Genomic DNA, 21,964 nt, shown 5'->3' with positions numbered 1-21,964 from the left:
CCTGCTAGTGGAAAGGGGGCAGCCCTGCTAGCAGTCATTAATCTAGTCTAAAAAACTCTGTTCACGTAGCCACCTCTGTTTTACACTGGATGTGTGGGGTTCTAGGAATGTAATAGATTTTTGTCTTCTAGTGAACAGTTACTGGGTGTTTTTTAACGGCAGTTGTTCGCTGTATGGCTTTAGATGTTATCTGTTTAACAAGGTTCAGATTCCGCTTAGGGCCACACATGCAGGAAAATAAACACTGCACGTACCGCCGCAGTTTGAATTTTCTTCATGAAGCTACTCTGCAAACCCCCACAAGCCAAGAGAGCGTTAACCCTAATTCAAAATCAAGAAGATTAATGCTGTGGGGAAATAGTCCCATATTCAAGACATCCATATATGGGGTCTCTGCAGACCTAACTCTCCAGCTTTATCCAAGTTCTTCAGCGCTTTGTGTTCAAAGCCTAGCCTTCTTCACTTCTCTCTGCAGAACTGATCCCAGGTGTCAAACTAGACCTGCTGAAAAATGGGGAAGACAAGATTGATTGTTTAGGAAAATTGAATTGAATAATTGTCCAGCGTGACAAAGGAAGCCTTTGGTAGAGGTTGGAGGTTGATTTGTTACTGAGAGAGGTGGGTTTCTTTATTGAGCAGTTCTTACCATGCAATTATCCTGTCTCTTCTGTGTGTTCTTCACGATGTCGTGAACTTCTGGGACTGTTTAGGGAAGGCTGCTGTCACACAAAATCCTGACTTCCTGCATGTTCTGTTTAAAATATTTGGATGACAGTTATACATGTGATTAGAGTGATTTGGTTCTCTGAAAACTGGGAATAAGTGAGCTAAACCCACCTACTGATAATGCCTAGAAGAGATACGTTCAATTTCTGAAACAGCTTTGTATAACAATTTCCTCTTCTTTGTTACCTTTGAGGTGTAAGGACAGGGAAAACAAGTTTTATAGAGACTTTTGTATCTGAAGCCGTAACTGGAGTTTTCTTTAAAAGCAGCTTTGGCACCTAATAGATCCCTCTGACCTTCTGTGTGGCTAAGTGTCACTAGCCATTAACGGTCCCCACTTCATATGGAGGTTGGTTTGTGGGGTTGTTTTTGCGAGGTAGACTAGATCAGGTCAACACTGGCTTGATAAGGCCTGAAAGTTGGTGGGTTGTTTTCAGGCACTTTGCATCAGTTTGAGGAATAAAGAATAAACTAAGTTACTAGATGGCAGTTAATGTGGAAGTGCTGGTGTGTTTTGGCACCACCTTTTGACTTACTCTATCTGTGTCCAGCTGCAAGAATAAGCTGTACCTGGAGAAGCTTCCGAACACTAGCGTGATCATACCGTTCCACAACGAAGGATGGTCCTCTCTCCTCCGGACAGTGCACAGTGTCCTAAACCGCTCCCCTCCTGAGCTGATAGCAGAGATAGTGCTGGTGGATGACTTCAGTGACAGAGGTATGATAATTTGTATGTAACACCTCCATTTTTGCTTACCTACCTAAGGGATCAATGAACATGCACGTGTGTGTATAATGGCTTGAGGTTTTTTTATTTGCCAGCAGTGGAGATCAAGTGAACCTTGCTCTGGTACATTTAAAAGGCTAAAAGTCTGACAAAAAAACTCACGTTCCATATTCAGTTTGTGCTGGTTTAGCTGTTTTGGCATGGGCTGTCCTGTGTTGTAGACAATGGGAATCAACAGGGAAGCTGGTTTTAATATTCTAAGGGCCTGTGTAGCCCTTAACATTTAACTCCAGGGTTAAATGCTTGATGCTTGGAATACAACACACAAAAAAAAAGGGCGGGGGGGGAGGGTAGGAATAGTTCTCTCCTCATGTTCTGCTTTGCTTGCTTTTTTTTTTTTTTTTTTTCTAGACACAGAAAATGATAAAAGAAGCCTTGATAATAGGTTTCCACCTTGGACTGACTATGATTTGGCTTACTTTTCTCCTGAATATTGTACTCCTGAAAAGTAAATAAGCAACATATAAAACTGTGACTGCGTTTGCTTGCTGACTTGCTTGCAACTGCACTCCTTATTTTGTACTGCATTGCCAGTAGTCATTTTGGATTGGGTTTAAGTGCTACATGCAAAGACGTGTAGTCACTGGCATTAACGCATCACCACAAAGGAGCAATCGCTTGTAAATGCAGCAGCAATGTGTAGATATAGTTGCTGAATTTACTTGTTCAGGCAAGGGTTTTTTTTCTCTGAACATATAGTATTTAAATGCTATATGATATGAATTAAGGTAGGCTTTGCCTTGTAGTTCACACCCTTGCTATGGTGACAAAGGCAATCAGGTAAAGGAGGAATGAGTGCCTAGACATTGCAGAGCTAGAAGGTTCACATGGAAAGTCCTCTGAAGTAGCTGGTGTTCTCCTTTGTTGAAGAGGGTACAGTGACTTTAAGAGGTTACGATCAGATCTAGCAACTCTATTTTCTCCTTTAAAACTGCTAAGACTATTTAGCTTTATGACCTGCAGAGTTAGAGTCTTGCTGCTGAAACTGCTCAACTGAAGGAAAAGAGCTCTCTACACAGATACTAAAGGGTACACCTCCAAAAATCTGACATGTAGGAAGCTCCTAAAATGAGCTTGAAAACAAGCTCGTGAGTATTTAGTGTTCTGACCTATGCTGACTTTCAGGTAAGCACTACCCAATGGCTATAGTATTTGTTTTAAAGTACATCTCTAATTAGTTTGCAAGCAAGGCATGCTGGTTTGAACAGATCAATGTTATATGAAATAAGTATTTCTTTAGAGGATTTTCAGACTAAGCTGGGGAGAGAAAAAAAACACCCTCTTAACAAGGTCTCTTTATTGCTGCTCAGTCTGGAAGCAAATTAGACAAGTTCATACTGTAACCACAGCTGAATTGTACAAACAGGTTTCTTTTGAGAGAAATGGAAGTAATGAAATCTGGTTTCCTGTGGATCTGTTTTTCTTGTTCTCTAGATGTGCCCTTCTGAAGAGGCGAAAGAGAGCACTCCCGGCTCTCCCACCCGTGCTCCTCATCAGTCTATACACATGCTGTTTGTTCAGGTTGTTCTTGCACTGTTTCACCTGCCTCTGATAAGATGCAAACTCTTCTCCATCAGTCATCCATCTTTCATACAAGGTTGCAAGAAGTAGCTGAGATTAATTTGCGTGCAGCACCCATTTATGGATGGATGTAATAAACTACTGGTGTTAGACAGTGAGCTGAATTGTCAAGGGAAGAAATGACATGCAGGCAGAGTGAGTGCTAATATTATTTTTTTTTTTAACCAGTGTTTTCCTGCTAGCTCAGTTGATCTATACATGTTGAGACAATTACTAGTTAGGCTGAGACATTTTTCCTTTACTGCTGTCAGTTCTGTATCCACACTGTAGCATTTCCTGCTGGCTGCTGCTCCTTTTCCAGCAGTCAGTGTTCTTGCTTAACCAGACTGGGGTTGGCTTCCACATCCCTCCCTGGGTTTGAATAGATTCTTAGTCTTCAGGAGGCTGTTAAGTCCTAAACACACAATTGAATTGACAGGCAGCTGGTTACAAGTTTCTGGTTTAAATTTATCCATTGTATGTATTTAAAAAAAAAAAAAAGAGAGAGAAAACCAACAAACCCACACTTCAGCCCAATACCTGAGAACTGATAATTTAACACATCAAACTGAACTGCATAAAGGAGCGGAGGCTCTGGGAAACTTACTTTGCATGTTACGTGTTTGAAAAGGGTACATCCTTGGATTTGGACTGTTAGGCCACTGCTCTGGTTATCTGTTTCTCATGATTAAATTGGGCAAGTGATTAAAGACTCTGTGTCCAAGCTGATGATCATCACCACTGTGCCCCAGAGCCAGTGAGCAGTAAAAAGAACAAGAGATTTCTTGATTTTCTTTGAAAATCATAAATTATTAGTCCTCTGCATTGTCTGCAAGGTGAAATGCTGTGCTTCTGTTTCAAATGTTAGTTCCACAAATTTGTAACGGCATCTTTCTTCTGAAATTATAGAGTCACTGTTGGACATTGTGATAGTAGAGGCCACTTTTGAGATCAGAGAGGCATGGTATGAACAGTAAATGTCAGCTTCTTCCCCAAAGAGATCTGTAAATAGTCATAAGCTCCAGTGAAAAGCAAAAGATGAAAAGGAAAATCGCTCCATAAAAATCTATTATTAATTTTTTTTATGTGGAGAGGTTACCCTGACAAGACAAAATATCAGATACTCTACTGTACCTCATGATGGCCTTTCACTTGAGGGTTTTCTAAACAGAGCTGTAGCACTTTAACTCTTCAAAAAGTCTAACCTTTAAAAACTTGGCTTTCCCTGGCAAGGAGACTATATCCCTCTTGCTAGCATTTCTTGTGTAGGGGTTAAACATACTGCGCTTTGCTGAGCTGCCCTTGAGGTTCTGTTGGCGTTGCGCTCTTGCTCTGCTATTCCGCTGGTTTCTGTAGGTGCTGATGTTGGTGCCAATCCATCAGCCTCTTTCATCCGTGTATCTCATACATGGGGAATCTTTGCTTCAGATGAAATAAAGAGGACTTTGCTAATAATAGAAACAGTAAGTATGGAAACCTGGCTACGGCACACATTGGTGTGTTTTCTGACAGATGTTACTTTCATGTTTTTCATCTGTTTTTAAGCTTGAGAGTAAGGAATTTTTGGTGTCACTATGAAGAGGATTGAGAAGTTGGCAAACAAAGTGATAGCAGAGTGAAGACAGATTTCTGGATTAGTTGGTGGCTGCTGTGGTCTGCAGCGTACCTGAGAGGCAGCTGTGTTGAAGCTTTCGGACAGATGAATCATCATCTGGAAGTGTCAACAGCTATTTATTTCTTAATTTGTTTGAAAGAGGCAATTCTGTGACCTTTAGCAATAAGCATTTTTCAACCAAAAAAGGCTGTCCTGATGACAGCAAATCTTAACAGCAAGCAGCAAAAGCTTTACGACTCGTGTTTTTAAAATGTTTCCTTTGCTTTGTATGTGGAAAATAGAAATGTGCTGGAACAACTTGCTGTCTGAAATATTTTTTGCATGTCTGTAGTATAAGGCAAATGATCAAAATCTAGCCTTACTTCAGACAAATTTAGTGCTGGGTTCCACATCAGCCACAGTGCTCTGGGAAAGGCTGCCGGTTGGTGGGATCGGTATAATGCAGTACAGTTGTAGCATCCAAAAAAAAGTAGTTTGCCTTGAGATGCGGACCACGTTGTTGCCTCCAGCAGCTGTCTTTGTTGACACTTGAATCTTTCTTTGTGGGGATTCCCTTGTTGGGTTGGGTTAGCTTAAAAGAAGCCACTTTCCAGCATGTGCCATTGGTCAGAACAGATTAATATTGTGGGGCTGTTTCTACTTTCTCCAACAGTAGTCTTTATTATCAGTGTAGCATTGCCATTAAGACTGCTATAATAGCTTATGCTTTTTTCCCCTACAAACTTAGTTATGATGTCAGTGATATAAGGACTTTTGTCTCCTGACTGTAAGGATTTTGAAACAATTGTAGGGATTTAACGTGCAGAAGAATATAGGTTATTTTAAAGCAGGAGGCACCAGTTTGGCAGACTGTTGTTGGTAGGTAAGAATTAACCTGCTCAGCGTTGTCTGCCACTTGCTGCTGAGGACTGCTAGAGACCCACAGACTGACCTCCACAGAGTAACCTCAGCTATTTCAGGGTGGTCTGAAATAACACCTACCTTTCTGGATAAGCAGAAATCAGAATGCAATACGTGTGAATTATGACTTTAGAATTCCTCGTCATAAAAACGCGTAGCTGTGGCAGTCCTATGTGGATTTGTGACTTCACTTTTAATTTCTGTAGCTATTCTTTAGTTCTGATCTCAGTTAAATTAAGCCTTTTCATATGCTGGCTTGCAGGGTACTAATTATATCCCTCTGAGCTTGTTGTTACCAGAATGGCCCTAAGTAAACTAAAATGGTTTTTTCCATGTATATCAGTTTTCTCCTGGGGACTGTCAGATGTGAAATTTGTTTGCTTTTAGATTATTTAATTACAGCGCTGCTGAGTGGTAAGTGGGTTCTATTATATCATAGAAATGGGAGGAGGGGAAGAGAAGTTGAAATGCAGGTCAGTTTGTAACACTGCAGGTTTTTATATTGGCTGTGATGGTATTTTATTGTTGATAGCATGCATCAAATAAGTCAGTTCATGATTCTTCAGGGTCTGCTCCAGACCCTAGAACCACAGTCTGAATCTGGCTGTGGTTGTGAGAAACTGAGCTGTTAATCTCTAGTGTCCTTCTTGTACAAAATGGACTGGTGGTCTCCATCTAATTCTTGTAGCTTGTGGACACCTCTGCCGTATAGGCTATCTCTGTGTTTACATGAACAAACGTAAAGCTGTCCTCTGTCTCTTGCTAGATAAATGAACAGCCTTAAGCTGAAGGAACAGAGGATGGCACACTTTCTTTTTGCAGGATGCTTGTCTAAATGTTCTTTGCTTTTCTCCTGGTATGTATTTGGTAGCTCTATGCAGCAGTGGAACATCAAGTATATACTGCTACTGGGTGAAAGGCAGAAGTCAAACTCTGCTCCCTTTTGCCTGTTGTGGAGAGATCTCTTTCAGGTGGAGGCTGAACTGGAACACATAGAGAATCGCAAATAGCTGAGGTTGGAAAGGACGTCTGGAGATCATCTAACCCAACCTCTCTGCTCAGCTACAGCAGGTTTTTTGAGATCTTACTCAAAATCTCCAAGGATGGAGATTTCATAATGTTTCTGGGGAACCTGTTCTGCTGTTCCGTCACTGTTACAGTAACTTAATTTAAAAAAAAATCTTTTTGAAAAAAAAATCTTGTGTTTAAGCAGTGTTCCCTGTACTTCAATTTGTGCCCAAGAACTGCAGGTATTTTTCTGCAAAGTTCCTTCCCGGATGCTGTGTCCTCAGTCAGTATGGGTGCATGGGGTTACTGCTCCCTGGGTCCAGGAATCTGCATTTCCCTTTGAACTTCACAAGGTTCCTGTTGGCCCATTTCTCTCGCCTGTCAAAGTCCCTCTGAGTGGCACATCAGCCATGCCTCCCAGGCTTATATCATCTGCAAACCTTCTGAGGGTGCATTCAGTCCCATCATACAGGTCTTGAAGGAAGATATGCAATGATATTAGTCCTGATGTTGGCACCTGGGGCGAAAAGCTACTGATGGTCCAGGCCTGCAGCTCACCTTTGTGCTGCCCATTGCAACCCTTAGACCTCAGCTGGTTTTCTGTCCACCTCACCACTGTCTGCTTATCTTGCCCAGATTTCATTAGTTTGTCCACAAGGATGTTATGGGAGGCAGCGGTGAAAGTCAAGATGCCTTTTATAGGTAAGAAAAACTTAAGAATGAGGGAATCCAACCTTATGTAAGAGCAGACCTAATAAAATGGGCTGCGTGAGCCTCCTGTGTGCCCCATTGCCCTAGTTCCCTTGTTGAGTCACAAAAAGGTACAACTATCTAGGGAACACCAATACCTCTAAAACTTTAACTTTAAAAAAAAAACACTTTTTTTTTGCATTTGTATGTTTATCTGGAACAAACTGACATGTATTTTTCAGCCTTTCCTTTAATGTAAAACATGGTAAGGTTTTTACCTTTTCACCCTTTGCAGCAATTGAAAATTTTAAATTATTCAAGACATTGTAAATGTAATGTGTGCTAGAAGGCTGACTTAATTGCTGAATGTCATTTAAAAGAAACATTTTGCAGTGTACTTGGGGCTAGTTATGTGCAGAGAGGAAAATGTGCATGCCACACAGGTGGTTCAGAAATACTTTGAGTTTATCTTATTTTATGGCTTAGCTTGACAGAAATCCGTGATTTTGGCTAAGTGCTTAAATTAAATATAAAAGTCACGTTTCAGCATTCAGTTATTTGCATATTGACTGACAGCCTGTTCTTACTCATTTTTGAAACTACTTTTGTGTAAATGACAGTGTTTTAGAACAAGTGCTGTCCCTTGTTGATGCTGTGGTTCTCATTCTTCAGTCATCTCTAGAGCACGTGTGTTATGCAAAGCACTGTGTTGATACAGTAATAAAGTTGAATGAGGCAGCACTGAAAATACTGCAGTCTCCAAACATCAGGATTGTTCTGGAAGTGTTAACCCAGCTGTGCTGTCTGCCTTACAGCATTGTATGTCTCTACATTGGCAGTACATGAAGACTTAACATCCTTCTTACAGTAACTAGTCAAAATCCGCACCTGCGACTGGGAGGCAGTAATAGTTTCCACTGAAGTACTTGAATATACTTAACCCAATGTGACAATGACATTTGCAAAGTCAGCCTTCTGGCTTTTAGAGTATATTCTAGGGTGTTGTTACCCAAGAGGCATGCATACTTGGCTATAGTTGATTTTGAGGAGAAAATTTTGTTATGACCAAGGTGTATGGGATCTCATTTTCCCTTGGGGAGTCGTTAGGGAGGTTCCAGATTTCATCTTCATCTTTCTTCCAAGACTACCCTGATTCCTTGAGCCTTATTTTGATTCATGAAAATTATGTCTGTTTAGGAGTCCTGAACATTTCGCCCTTCTTTACGTTTTTCTTAGTCTTTCCCCAGTTTTACTCACTTTTTCTTAGTTGTGTGTTTTCAGCAGGACTTTGTGCAGTAAGAATTAGAGCTGCCCTTTGACATTTAGGAGACAGCAAAGCATCACGAGCCTAGACACTGGTACGTGGCCACTGCTCATCTTTGAAAGGCAGCAAGATGCTTTTAGACCTTTGAATAAGGGACTCAGAGAGTGTTTTCCCCAAGCAGCATCATATCAGCCATTGGCTCTGACTAACATTTTCCCCTTCATTTGCCTGCTCCCCTCCTGAGGGCCAGTCAGCTTCCTTTGCTTTGCCCCGTTGTGCCATCTCCACACCATCGTGTAGCTTGCTTGAACATTGCAGGGGAGTCTCGGAGCCCATCCATTCACCGAGTGTCAGAGGGAGCCAGAGCCAAATCCTCCTTTCCCCTTTAAAGACAAATCCCTGTGAGTTTCTAAATCTCCCTTTATATTGCAGTACCAGTAATACTGGAGGTAGCCACATGGGATAATCTGAATGGAAAAACAAATGTGGGTAAGGCTACTTGGCTGAACCACAAGCAGCATAATTTGGTCTGAAGGGCAGAAGTCACTAAGTAGTGTACTGAAGGGAGAAGGCAAGGGGTGATTAATGTGCCATTTGGTGCAGCATCAGGTATGTAGCAAATAGAACTCTGTTCCATTAACCACATCTGCCAGGCCTTAATTGAAAGAAATCATGTTCTTAGTACCTGAAATAGAAAAGGGTTTAATACTTGAATTGTTTTTGGTCTTTAAATGGAACAGTAAAGGATTTATGCAGCTAAAGAGATTATCTTTTCATCTTTAGGCACATGCATTGTGAAAGTAATTTTTTTTTCTCTTAAATGCGCTAAAGTGCATCTGGTTAGTATATCTCTGAATATGGAGTGACTGTGCTTAGGACAAAGTGGTGACAGTCTGTCTTACTGAATTTTGAATACGGTTCTTTTAAAGCTTTTTACCTTAACATATTTCAAAAAAGAAAAAGCCAAGCTTCTCTTAAGCAACTATGCTTTTCCACAACCTTTTCATAAATGTTGCTTTCAAGGTCTCTTGTGGAAGTTGCAGTAACTATTGTCTCAAACAACTGATAAGGGTTTTTTTTCTGTAAATAAGTCCACAGAATAAAGAGATTTTTTTCCTTTCTGTTAGAATTCATTGCATACTATCTCAGATCTGCTTAGACTTTCATAAATAACGGCTTTGAAGTAACTGACAGAGAGATCTCCCCTTGGGTAAGTGGGAGAAGGTTGGCTCTTCTAGGTGGGGAGAGACCTGGAAGTCTGAGAAAACAAATGCACTCTTAACTTTCATTAAAATGAAATTCTGTCATGGAACGCAGTCATTTTGATATCCATATCTCACTATACCTCAGGCTCTTGATGATGCTCAGTTTGCGGGCCTGGTCATTCGTCAGGTGGTTTAACACTACCAGGTGCATCAAGTCACAGTGAGCAGTTCTTAGGCTACGGTCAAGTTCTAAGGATCTCACTGTCAAAATGCTTCTGATGGAAGCAGATACTGGTGTCACTTTTCCATGTGGAGAGTGACTTGCCATCTGTTTCTGCTAGGGGCACAAATACTACAGAGTGAAATAGGGTTCAAAGTCGTTTAAGGGGTTGTGACCCAGTCTAGATGTGATGTTTGTTGCCCAGATGCCAGTGGGACTTACAAGTAGCACCACAGAGCATCTATACTGGTGTAGGGGTGAATTTGTCAGTATATACTTTGTCAGAATACTTTGTTCAGTAGTGAGTGCCAAGTGGAGTGGAGCAATAAAATGAAACCTGATGCACATAGCCAATTTTGGTTTATAAAAAGAGAGTAATTTTGTTATTTTCCATTTCTGGCAGTGCCTTGTGGGTGTGGGATACTCTAGAGAACTGCTAGTGACAGAGCTTGCTTTGGATCCATCGTGGAATGGGGAGGGATTTGATTTTAATGTTTTCTTTTTTTGAGCATTCATTTTTAATGTGCCTTTAAACACCATTTCTGTACTTGTGTATACCTTTCATGAATCTAAACCTTACATTGTTTGTTAGTCATGAAAAACATATTCTCTACTGTTTTAAGGGACCTGAGGGCCCATTGTAGTTGTTTACTTCAGGGTTTTTTTGTGACAACCTAAATTAACTAACCAGTTTACTTTTCATCATCTTGTATTTATTACTTTAAGACTAGTTGCTATGGCTGAAGGATCCTTCTAGAAAGGAGATGAAGTGGCTTTAAAAGGTCCAGTTTACTATGACCTCCTCCTCAGCTAATTATCGTGTAGTGAAGGATGCCTGGTAAACTGAAGTTTAAAAAAAAAATAAATGAGGAGCAGAGTTTCCATTACAACTCATTAAATCAATAAGAAACCCTATGCATGTAGCTTCTGTTAGTGGAATTTTGCAGGAAAGCAGCTTTAATTTTATTCACCTCACCTTGAAGTACATGTCCTCGTCTGCTAGGAGTCAAAAATCTAGATATCTGCCAGCTGCAGTGCAAATCAGCATTTTAATGCTTTACAGCTGCTTCTCTATAGAAGTTAATTAGAAATGTGATTTGAACACCCTCTGCCAGTACTCATACGATGTCTATTATTGGTAATCATAGTTTCTGCTATTTAAGCATGCATTTTGGGTGGTATTGACAAAGCAGCTGTTCCTACACAGGGACTTGGATAAAGGTGGAAACTTCCTCACTTTGAGAAAATTGGAAGGTAATGCTGCTGCAATATAAAAATAAAAGTGGACAATCTAAAACACATTCCTTTTCTATGTAGTTTTAATTTCAGTGCTATTTACTTAGTGAGACAATGAGGGTGACATTACTCTAGCATCTATTCATAAATGTCACGAGGACCACTGCTGCCTCTTACCCGCAAGCTAGGTATGCATTGATGTCTCCAGTGAAACACAGTAGTTGACCATGCTGAATGGTGCAAGCCGAGGGTCAAGATTTAAAAGCAAGCTACCTTCAGCTATCAGTACTACCCTCTCCCCTCTGTCATCCAGCTAAAATGAGCGTGTCAGTTGAAAATAATATTATCCATGAGCTGGTTTCGTTTTGGTGTCAGTACACTGTGAACAGTCTTGGGTTTGTGCTTTAGGATTTAATAGATTTATTGACCTTTCTGGCAGATGTCACTGACTTATTGTGATAGTTGCGTTTCTTGCCAACAAAGTAAACTGGCGTTGGGAACTGATGGCAGAGATGTCTAGAAGAGTAAAGTGTGAGTTTGTAAAATACACTTCTGACATACTACAAGTCAAATGTGTCTGCATTTTTCCTGCAGCTGTTTTGGTAATATTTTCGTGTGCCAAATACTTTGTTTTCTGTTCTCTTACAGGCTACAAGACAATCATGTTTTTGCTTTGTCATTCATGGTTATTAATGTATGAGCGTTATTGTAGGAATGAAGGATTATCGGTTAGTTTTCCAATATTCCATTTGGCTGCAACCCCAAAGCAAAAATTTTGTATACCTGTGCTATTAATTTTGGGCTTCATAGTGGTTCTTCCTCACCTAGATACTTGAGATCAAAGCCTTTGGACTCCAAAGGGATGCATTCCTACCAAGTCAAAGCAACTTTCAAGCAGGTTATGTCTTGGACCTAATGGAGCATTCTCTAAAAAGACTGGAGTAGAATTCTCTGTTAATTCTTGTGCTCTTTCTGGAATCTTTCCTTTTTTGTTGGTTTGCACAGAGCGAATACTTTCAGGCCAAGAAGTTACTTGTAAGTGAATTGCTGATAAAGGCAAAGCTGAATCTCTTGAGAACTGGTTTGGTTTGGGGTTCTTTTTGTTTGTTTGTTTGTTTGTTTCCCCAGCAAAACATTACTTCTAAGGCTTTAATCTCACAGCTTTGATATTTTCCAAAATGTTTCAGCATGAAATGTCTTAACGCTTCATCTGCCTGCATCTCTCCAAATGATGGCAAGTTTTGTCTTGCTGTCGGTCATAGGCTTTAGGTTTGTGTTGTGATATACTATCCATTGCATTACTATCAGTAGTGGGTGTAGGCTCTGACATGCTCACCAGAAGCAGCTGCAGCTAACCCCTCTAGTACAGCAGCTTGTTCTGACTCAGTCCATGTGCACCCACTGTTCTGAGCCCTGTGGGTCACAGAGGAGTTGTGTTCACTTGTGTTTGTTCTGTCCTGTGACCAAACTTCTGAAATGCTTTTGCACCCCGGCTTCTCTCTCCAGCGCTCAGAAAGCGGTTAACGATGTAAGTTTAAAGGCAGTTAGACTAATCTGGTCTGTCACAGTTTAACTCTAGTACAGAAAGTAGAGGATAAATTCGAAGGATCCTGAACTGCTGTGTGGTGCATATATTAGCCTTGCACTGCTGGAAGTGGTGATGCCATTGGTATGGTGGCTTGTCTTAACGTTTTCCAGTGTTTTCACCTGCCCATACAGTGTTTATCAATTTAGTAGAAGAGTGTTGTCATCGAGCAGGAGTGTAGACATTGCCTTGGTTAAACAACTGGATAATCAAAACCACTTACTTGGCCTTAAGATGAGGGCACAGATTCCCCAGGTTGAAGGCAGTGTTCCGGACAGTAATGCCCTTCCTGCTAGTCACCATGGCTACACGAAACTTGAGCAGAATATTAAGTGTGCTGCAAGGAGTTCACTCTTGTTTCAGCAGCTATAAAGGCTACAGAAGCCAAAAACTGCAGCTATCTTGTTTGTACGTCAGCAAAGCAGTCTGATGTTAAAGCAATCAACGAGGAAGTGACTGAAAGTCACAAAATCACCTCTTTAGATCAAATGTAGTCAACAGAAGAAAAAGCCAAAGTGTGTGCTTTAATCTTGATACATATTTAATGAAATGGGAAGGCAGAAGAGTAAACTAATGAGAATGACTCTTTCCTCTGGGAAAGATGGGTTGTGGCACAGGAGGAAAAACTAGTGTTGTGGGTTAACCAGGGAGTCGGTGTGCAGGACTTGGGAACTGATGCATACGCCACAGGCTGGCTTCACTGCTTCCAGCAAACAAAAGGTGCTTAAAGCCTACAGCATGAAAGAAGGACAAGTAAATGCTTTTTCCTGGATTCCCTCAGGAAGAAACAGAATAGACTTCCATTACAAATGAAACTCTACTGAGAGATTAAGAAGTTATGCTGTAGCTAAGATGATTATTCCCTGTGTATTTCCCTGCTTGGAAATGCAGCCTACTAAAATTTCACTAGGGTCTGGGTGTATTTATGTGCTAATGCCATTAAATGTGAATTTTCTCATTTTAAGATTACACCTTTGTCTCTGCATTCAGGACTACTATCTCCCGAAGCCATAACTGAGCAGGGTTTGGATGTCTGCTGTAGGGTGGAGGAAGCTAAGAAATGGTTCCCTTGGCAAATTCAGGAAGTAGTTGATGATACAGGCAAGACAGCAGTTTGTGCACTTGGGTTTATTGAAGTGCACAGCACAGGCTCACACAAGTGGTCTTTGCCCCAGCAACTTGCGGTCTGGCTTATTTCTTACACCCCATGCTTCCAGTTTTGTGCACTATGTTGTACCTAAAACGGGTGCTTAGTTTTAAAACATCTAGAGGGAGAACAGTAAGTCACTAACCCTTCCAGAAGCCTGACTCTTTTAGTCTTTGTAACGATGTTTGGTGACTGCTATATTAGCAAGTGGGGTGGTACGTATTCAGCTATTATCCCTATGTGCAGAAACCCTTTCCTCCCCCAGTTTTTGTTTGTAAAGATGTGCTGAGACCCAGCACTGATGCAGAATGGGCAATGGAAACTGGGCGCCCTCCCCTTTAAGAGTCTACCACAGAATTGTAATCAGGGAAGCAACAGATATTAATTTTCTCCCTTCCCAAGCCTTTTCTTCTTTGTTTGTAAGAAGATTCAGCTCGGAAAGCTGTGATCAGCTTAATCAGTTTGCTATTATTGGGATTGGTGTTCATAGTACAATTTATTAAATCAGTTTATTATCCTCCCAACCAATTTCAGTGATCAGAGTGTGAAAACATTGAAAGAAAATTAAAACTAGTGTAAGTGCTGCCTGTTTGGATAACAGCACATTTTGCTATTTAAAAGGATTGCTCATCTGTACCAAAACAGGGAGAGCAGTTAATTTCAATGATGTAGAGCTTTCTATTTCAGGGAGGCCTGGCTTGCACATTGTGATGGATTCATGAAGAAGTATAATTCGTTCTTAAATTGTTAAACAGCACGTTAGGGCCAAGTATCTAAGTAAAGATGAATGGATTAATTTGTAATCTTAAACAAGCATGTCTGTGTGTGGGAGGATAGGGATGGGAGACTGGGATAACCCGTAAACAAATGCCAGATGAACAGTTGCACTTCAGGTTTTGGTGGCTGGAGAATAGCCAAAACAACTGGCAGGAAAGGGAAACCAACCCAGTTTGCTTCAAAGGGAATTCTGTAGATCCTCCAGTCGTCTCCTCCCATGCCATGTGCCTTCAGCAGGATGGGGAATGTTCCCTGAATTTCCAGAGTGGCTCTCCTGTCTTCATAGTGTCTTCGACCTTCTGAGCATAAACTGAAGCAATGCACCTCGGCAGGAGGCAGGATATTGTAGGGCAGAAGGAACTTTGGTGTCACCAGTGGTATCTAAGTAATGCAGGAAGGTGTCTGGAAACATTTCTGATTTCAGTGGTGCTGCTCATTCTGGATTAGGTTGATGGTACTCATATGAGCAAGGGCACTAGAGTTGCAGATGTGCTGTACAGTGTAAAATTCAGAAACCAAAGCTGATAAGGTCTAAAGTAACACAAACCATAAAATGTTGCACTAGTAGGACAGGGGAAACGTTTCTCTCCTAATTCTTTCTCTGAACATAAATCTGTATCATAGTTTCAAGTTCTACTGGTACTTAAAATGAGTTACACTTATTATTTTTTTCTATGACAAATGGTACTTCCTTCCTTGTCAAATACTACAGAGGTGTTACAGAGACATATATAAAAAGCCGTTAAGCCAACCGTATTATTGGCAAACAAACTGTTTGAGTCCTAAAAACCTTACCCTGTCCTCCTCTGCAGAGGACGGTTTGCCTGAGTGAAAGTGAAGGATTTGCTTGCAGCTCCTTTGAGTTCAAACATCTGTGAAAATGAAGGTTTCATGGGATGGGACCAAAAGAAATCTGCTGTCTTTTCAGCCCTGGGATCAATTAATGACCTTGACAGCTCAAAAGCCTGAGCAATGGCCACATTATTCAAAACATTCAACTTGAATCATTCGAGCACAGAAAGCAAATGTGTATCGAGCACCTCTTGGCTGCAGCTGCCCAAGATTCACTGCAGTCAGAGGTGGAGGTCGTCTTAATCATCTGAGCTCTGAAGAGTGCCGAAGTGCTACCAGCCCATGAGTCTGTTCTAAAAGAGCCCCATGATTTCCTCAAGGCAGCACCCACCTTTGCATCTCAGGAGAGAATGACCTGAGTCATCAGCTTCAAGAAGCATCCGCTTAAAAACAAAACAAACTTTCAAGAACTCAGCAGGCTGGTTACAATCTCTTTTCCATAACTCTGCCAACCTACCGGGAGGCAGCCTGGCAGGTTTCCCTCCCGAGGGAGGTGTGTGCTAGTTGCACGTAGCAGTGGGGTTTGCAGGTGTCTATGGGGAAGGTCACCACCCCATATGCAGTTAGCTCTAAGCAGGTGCTTCAGGTCTTGGTGTGTGATTTGGGGGAGGGAAAAGGGCACAAACAGGCCAAGTTTCATCTGTGACTACAGTGGCCTGCTGCTGCCTGCAAAACTGAGCTGCTTGGGCGCGAGGGAATGAGGTTCCGTGTACTGCAGAGCAGCTCTTGAGGCGAGTAGCTGTTGAACTTAAAGCGTGCGGGCCAGACGTCAGAAACTTGAACCGCTGGATCTCTTCCACTGATTTCTGTGGGGAAAAGAACTTTGGTCAATGCCAAATCAATTCAAAATAGGCGACAAGCCTCCTGCTGATTTTGCACAAGTCTCTGTGAAAATGTGCCTGAGCCAGTGGGATGTGGGAGACAGGGGAGGGATCCAGATGCTGCTGAGCAGGGACAGGCTGCGTGGTTTGCCGTGACAAGATGTATTGAGTTAACTTTTGCTTCGACTTGAACAGTCTAGTCCCGTGGACCCTGCGACTGCAGTGCTATTGAAGCTGTTCTGGTCCTGAGGATCCACATCTAAGCTGCCTTGTTTCTCATGCATTTGCCTCTGTATTTTTTGCTGTATGCTCTCTATATTTTGCTGTAAAAAGAAAAAAAAAATAATAATCCTTGGCCTCCTCTGTCCTCTTCTGGCTTCTGTATATGTTTGGTTTGGAAGTGGTAACATGCTTAGGTGTCTGTTCCATTGGCAGGCAGGCAGTGGCTGGGATGGAAACTCAGCTGAATGTAAGAAATGCCTGTCTTGGAAAATCCTTGCCGTGCTATAAGCGGTCACCAGACTAATGGCATCTGAGGGCAGCTCTGCTTGGCTGGTGAGGCCAGTAGGGAGAAGTGCAGTAAGACCACCATAGGAATTTGACCTGGGGGGGAGGGGGCGGGAACAGTCTTACATTGGCAAGCTTTGGGGCTGCTTATGTTAAGCAGGCCTGCTGTTGAAGCTTCTCTACTATCTTCACACAGTTTTATTTACAGCTCAAAATAAAGCAAGCAGTAGTTCTTGACTGGTACTGTTAATGTATACACTGTATATCAAGTTTATTGCGAAGTCTGTTAGCAAGCTAGAAGCCTAGTTTTTAATCTGCACATAATCTTACTCTCATTTATGTGTTTGAGCTGTATTACTTTGCCCAGCATAGGCGCAGCCATTGGAATCCATCCAGTTCACCTAACAACTTTCATTAAAGAAAATTGCCCTTGTAATAAAAATTACTCAGTGTGACAAGATTCCATAATATATTTTTTAAAGCCTCATAAAATTTTGTAGCAGTTAATGTCACTTGTTTGGGGTTTTTTTGAGATTTTCTTTTAAAAGCAAAAATTGACTTAATTGTGACAACATTTGTAATAGAATGAAATAACTGTTTTCTATCTCAGCATATAGAGGCTGGACAGCAGGAATAGCACAGGGATAATTAAGTAAGAAAACGTCTTTGAAAAGTATATTATATTGTGTTTTGTACATTGTGAGGTTGCTTGAAAAGTCTGTGACTCCTTCAGTAAGGGAAAGCAGATACAATAAAGTCTGTTCACTTGCATACGTCATAACCTTATAAAATACAATGATAAAGCATGGGGGTTTCTGCAGCAGTTGGGAGCAGCTTATCTGAGCATCATCCCTCCTGGCCACAAGGACAGCAGTTGATCCATGTGTCCCCTGCATCAAGCGAGAATACATGGGTGCTGCTGGAGCACCTGTAGCTTTTCCTTGCTTCTTCCAGCTGCCAGAGACATAAGATGGTTCCTAATACGTGACACCCTTCTAACCAGTGTAGCATAGAGCAGGCTCCTCGCTGCTAGCGTGAAATGCTTTGGTATTTTTTTACTATGGAAACATAGTAAAGAAGTGCTAAAGAACCAAACCCAGTGTTTGGGAATGGAATGGGAAGTCGGGATTAGGCTTTCTGCTGTCTCTTTGCAAACTACTCGCCTGAGAAAGCAGTGTGGCTCCTATGCCGCCTTTTCTTCTGTTACACAATAAAAATGGGGAAAACTCCCAGTTCTTAACTGCTTGTTCATTAGTAGATATAAATCAACCTGTCTTCAGTTAGTCTGTAGCAGAGCAGCCATCATCATTGCTACAGATATGGCCAAGTCCAGTGTCATTTTGTTCACTTGCTGCTGTGTGTGTCTTCCTGCGTGAGACCAGCTCCAAAAACATGCTAGTGTTTTGGGGTAGCAGGCTCAGCTGCGCTGTGCTCCTACCCCTGGAGGAATCTGTCAGGCTGCCTTCAGGTGTCACCACAGATGAAATTGCTCAACAAACCAGGACAGTTCAGAAAGATGTATGATGCCAAAATATAAAATGACCAGCACACAGGTAGAAGGCAAACCTGTGGGATCTTTCAGTTGCTGAAAGTTGTATCTTTTATTTGGGGTTTTTTGGGGGGTTTTTTTGAGCTTTGGGTTTTTTAAGACTTAGACTTTCCAGTGCTTTGTCAGGCTGGTTTAGATAACGGAAATATTGTGGAGTCTGATCTTGCAAGTGCTGCAGCATCTGTGGCTGCTGTTAGGGGAATCAGAGACAGAACTTCTGTGTGATGGTTGCCTCCTTTATTATAATGAGCAGCAGCAGCCACTCTGGTGTTTGTCTTGTGTTAGGTACACTAAGGTGTACCTCCTATCGCAGGCTTAGCTGATTTACGCCTGAAGCGAGGATTGCTTGTTCTGTTTTCTGATGAACTAATCTTTTCTGATAAACCAATAGTAGCAACGAGCGGTGATGTTAAACAGGGGTGGTGGCTTTTCTTTTTTTTTTTTTCTTTTTTTTTTTTTTTTGTTGCAGGGGGAAGTAGAGGGTGCAGGAAGCTTTTTAAATCTACCCACTGCCTTAGGAGGAAGGCAGCTGCACTAATAATATATTTAGTCTCTATGGAATGCCCTTATTTGAAAAATCAGTAATTGAGTAGACAAAATTTCTGGTTGCTTGAGAGGATCTATTCAGAAGAGACTCAAAGGATGAGGGAAAAAGTGTGCTAGACAGCAGGAAGTTCTAAGGGCTCTATTGAGCAGGGACACCTATGAAGATATTGTGGGACAATTAGACTTGTCAGGCAAAACACTAAAATGCGTTTGTGAGCAAAAAATCCTGGGGAATGTGAAATAAAGCTTTGAAAAGAGCAAAGAGCTTGCTAGGAATACCTCAAAAGCAAAGAGGTTGATTTTGGTGATCTTTGAAGGAAGGCAGGTGGTGGCTGCTTCAAAGAGAAGATACAGAACGTGTGTTAGTCATAGGGATTTTTCCCATCTTTTGTTTTCTTCCAGTAGCTAAAACCCTGAAGCACAATTGCTGGGTCAGCACCATGGGGGAGAGCTCATAACTCAGCTAAGTTTATTTGCCCCTTTGCTCTTTTTAGAAAGCTATTCCAATACCCGGCTTCCCTGGTGCCCTGTTTGGGGCTACTTCCACGCTGTCCGCCTTTTCAGCCCCTGCCTTTCATGCCTGCTTTGGAAGCCAAGGAATACTCTGCTAGATGGAACGGAGTGGATGTTTTCCCTATAGTCAAGCAAAATAAACCTGTGAAGTTGTTTGTATTGGAATGATTGCCTCTCTTCAAGTTTTGTTGCGTGAGATTTTAAGGTTAGTTAATTGCCTAGATTTGACAAAATAGCTTTTGCCTAGCGAGGCTTGTTTCCTTGATCAGTTGCTGATGGCAATGGATAGTACAGTGCATTAATGAACTGTCCCTGGCACACTTTGAATAGGGTTTGCTGTCTAGTCAGTCAAAACTTCAGATGCCTAAAGATCAACCCATTAGTGGTTAGGCCAGCATCAGCTCTTAGTCTGTTTTTAGGTTTTTCTATGGTGCTTCACTCTGATGTAAAGACAGCTGTGTGCCCCTCAGTCTTTATGTAGACCAAGCTTTTTATTTCCATTTCTAAACAAGCTGTCTGTTGTTTTGATCACTCAGTAATCTTTGTCTGCAGTTCTCCTCTTTGAATTCTTGTTAATTGTGGTGACGTGTGTCTGTGCTAATTCAGGTGTGGCTCCAGTCTGTATTCAGTAGAGTAAATATTTCCGTATTTAAATGCAGATATCTACTCTGGCATTTAATGTAGCCATCCAGATACATACAGTGGCTATGCCTGCCTTGCCAGCTTGGAGGGATGGATGGCTGACTGCGCTTTTCGCTGGGTTGTGTATTTATGCATGACTGGATGGTCATGTGTGTTTTGAAGAAGCCAAACGCAACTTAAATGCACTGAGTGCAGTTTCTGAAAGTAAATTGTCCTGTGTCTCTTCTAAGCTACATCATTTTTCTACAAAAGTGTCTGAGAATCCCTGCTCTGATGAAGTTCTCCCAGAGGTCTGCCAGCTGGGGCTTTTTATTCCTTATCCTCTTTCTCTTCTGTTTTCTTTCTCGTCCTGCACGCCATCTTTTCCTAGGTTTTTTTGTTGTTGTTGTTGTTTTTAATTGTTTCTAAGGTTTTGGAACATCTTCAGAAGTCTTATTTAAGCACTTACGTTTAAACCCTGGATTCAAAAGAAATTCTTCTTACTTCCTTTTTCCTGTTACAGCATTTGTTAACTGTTCAGGCTGTACTTCCAATCTGGTAAACTTCTGGTAAAGAAGGAACTACCATTTGGAAGAAATCAGTTGTTACAGTGTTTAATTTTTTATTTAATTACAGTGTCTAAATTTCTCGTTTTCATACAGAACACCTGAAGAAACGTCTGGAAGATTATATGGCCCAGTTCCCAAATGTGAGAATCCTCCGAACCAAGAAGAGAGAAGGGCTGATAAGGACTCGAATGCTGGGGGCCTCCATGGCGATAGGAGATGTCATCACCTTCTTGGATTCCCATTGTGAGGCCAACGTGAACTGGCTGCCACCTCTGTTAGGTAAGTGTGTTGGTCTGTACAGGCTGAAAACTGAAAGCTAAAGAGCTGGCAACAGGTGTTGGTGTTGAATTTTGTTTTATTTCCACCTGCTGCTTTCCCCTCATGCTGTAAGTGAACAAAAGGAAGATTAAATGTCTTAAAAGGGAAAACAAGCCTACCACAAGACTTAAGTGAATTGTTGGCAACTTGTAGCCTTTAATACAAGAGCTCTTTTTCTCTTCTGGAGTCCTGCACTGTACAATAACCCTGTCATACGCTTTGTTTAATTAAAGAGCAGAGATCATATTCTTCTGTTTCCTCATTAAATGAAATCTTAAATAATTTACAGCTCACTAGAAGAGTAAACTATAGAATGGTCATTCAATAACTTGCAGAGAGCAATGGCTTTATGATATAGCGAAGATCTTTACATACAGTTTTAAGTAGCTTTTAAGGGTTTTTCTCAGCTATATAACTATATTCAACTTCATACTCTGCAAGCCTGCGGAAAATACTTCTTGTGAATGACAGCTGCTGGTATGTGTTTGTAGAACATGTGCAGTCCTTTCCAAGGCAGTGCTTCATCTTTAAGGAGACATCAGTTTTACAATGTCAGTTCTTGTCAAGGATGACTAATTGAAATGACAGTACCTTCTGTTTCTGGTACCTGTATGCCTCTGGCCAGTACCAAACTTCTTTACAACCTATTGCAAGTGACCTGTCAAAACTCTTTCTGAATTGTGACTTTGTCAAATAAACTGTGGGTAACAATACTCAACCAGAGATTTAAGAAAAACTAGTCAGATTTGTCAGCAGGATTGTTGGATGGTAATACTGTTGCTTTCAGTACAGTTTGTATCTAGCGATAGCGTAGAAAATTTGCAGCTTCATGAGCCGCAGGGAGGGAGGACAGAATTAGCTCAAATGCCATTTAAATGCGAACACATACAGTATGTTTTAATTTTAAAGCATAGAAAGGATTTCTGTTGGATGTGTATTGGAAGCTGA

The 21,964-nt window shown here is 41.4% G+C and overlaps 1 protein-coding gene across 2 annotated transcripts in view; it reads left to right on the top strand.

Annotated features, from left to right (window-relative positions):
• GALNT10 (polypeptide N-acetylgalactosaminyltransferase 10) overlaps window positions 1–21,964 on the top strand; it is a 90,566-nt gene that overhangs the window by 46,079 nt on the left and 22,523 nt on the right. For both annotated transcript variants that reach the window (XM_055718540.1, XM_055718541.1), the window contains exons 4-5: window positions 1,278–1,444; window positions 20,792–20,977. In XM_055718540.1, the coding sequence (XP_055574515.1) occupies window positions 1,278–1,444; window positions 20,792–20,977 (353 nt within the window). The remainder of the gene's footprint in view (window positions 1–1,277; window positions 1,445–20,791; window positions 20,978–21,964) is intronic.

The sequence above is a fragment of the Falco cherrug genome, chromosome 8, assembly GCF_023634085.1.
Source record: "Falco cherrug isolate bFalChe1 chromosome 8, bFalChe1.pri, whole genome shotgun sequence".
Taxonomy (NCBI): domain Eukaryota; kingdom Metazoa; phylum Chordata; class Aves; order Falconiformes; family Falconidae; genus Falco; species Falco cherrug.
Note: the sequence above shows the minus strand (reverse complement) of the source record. Positions and strands in the feature narration are given on the sequence as shown.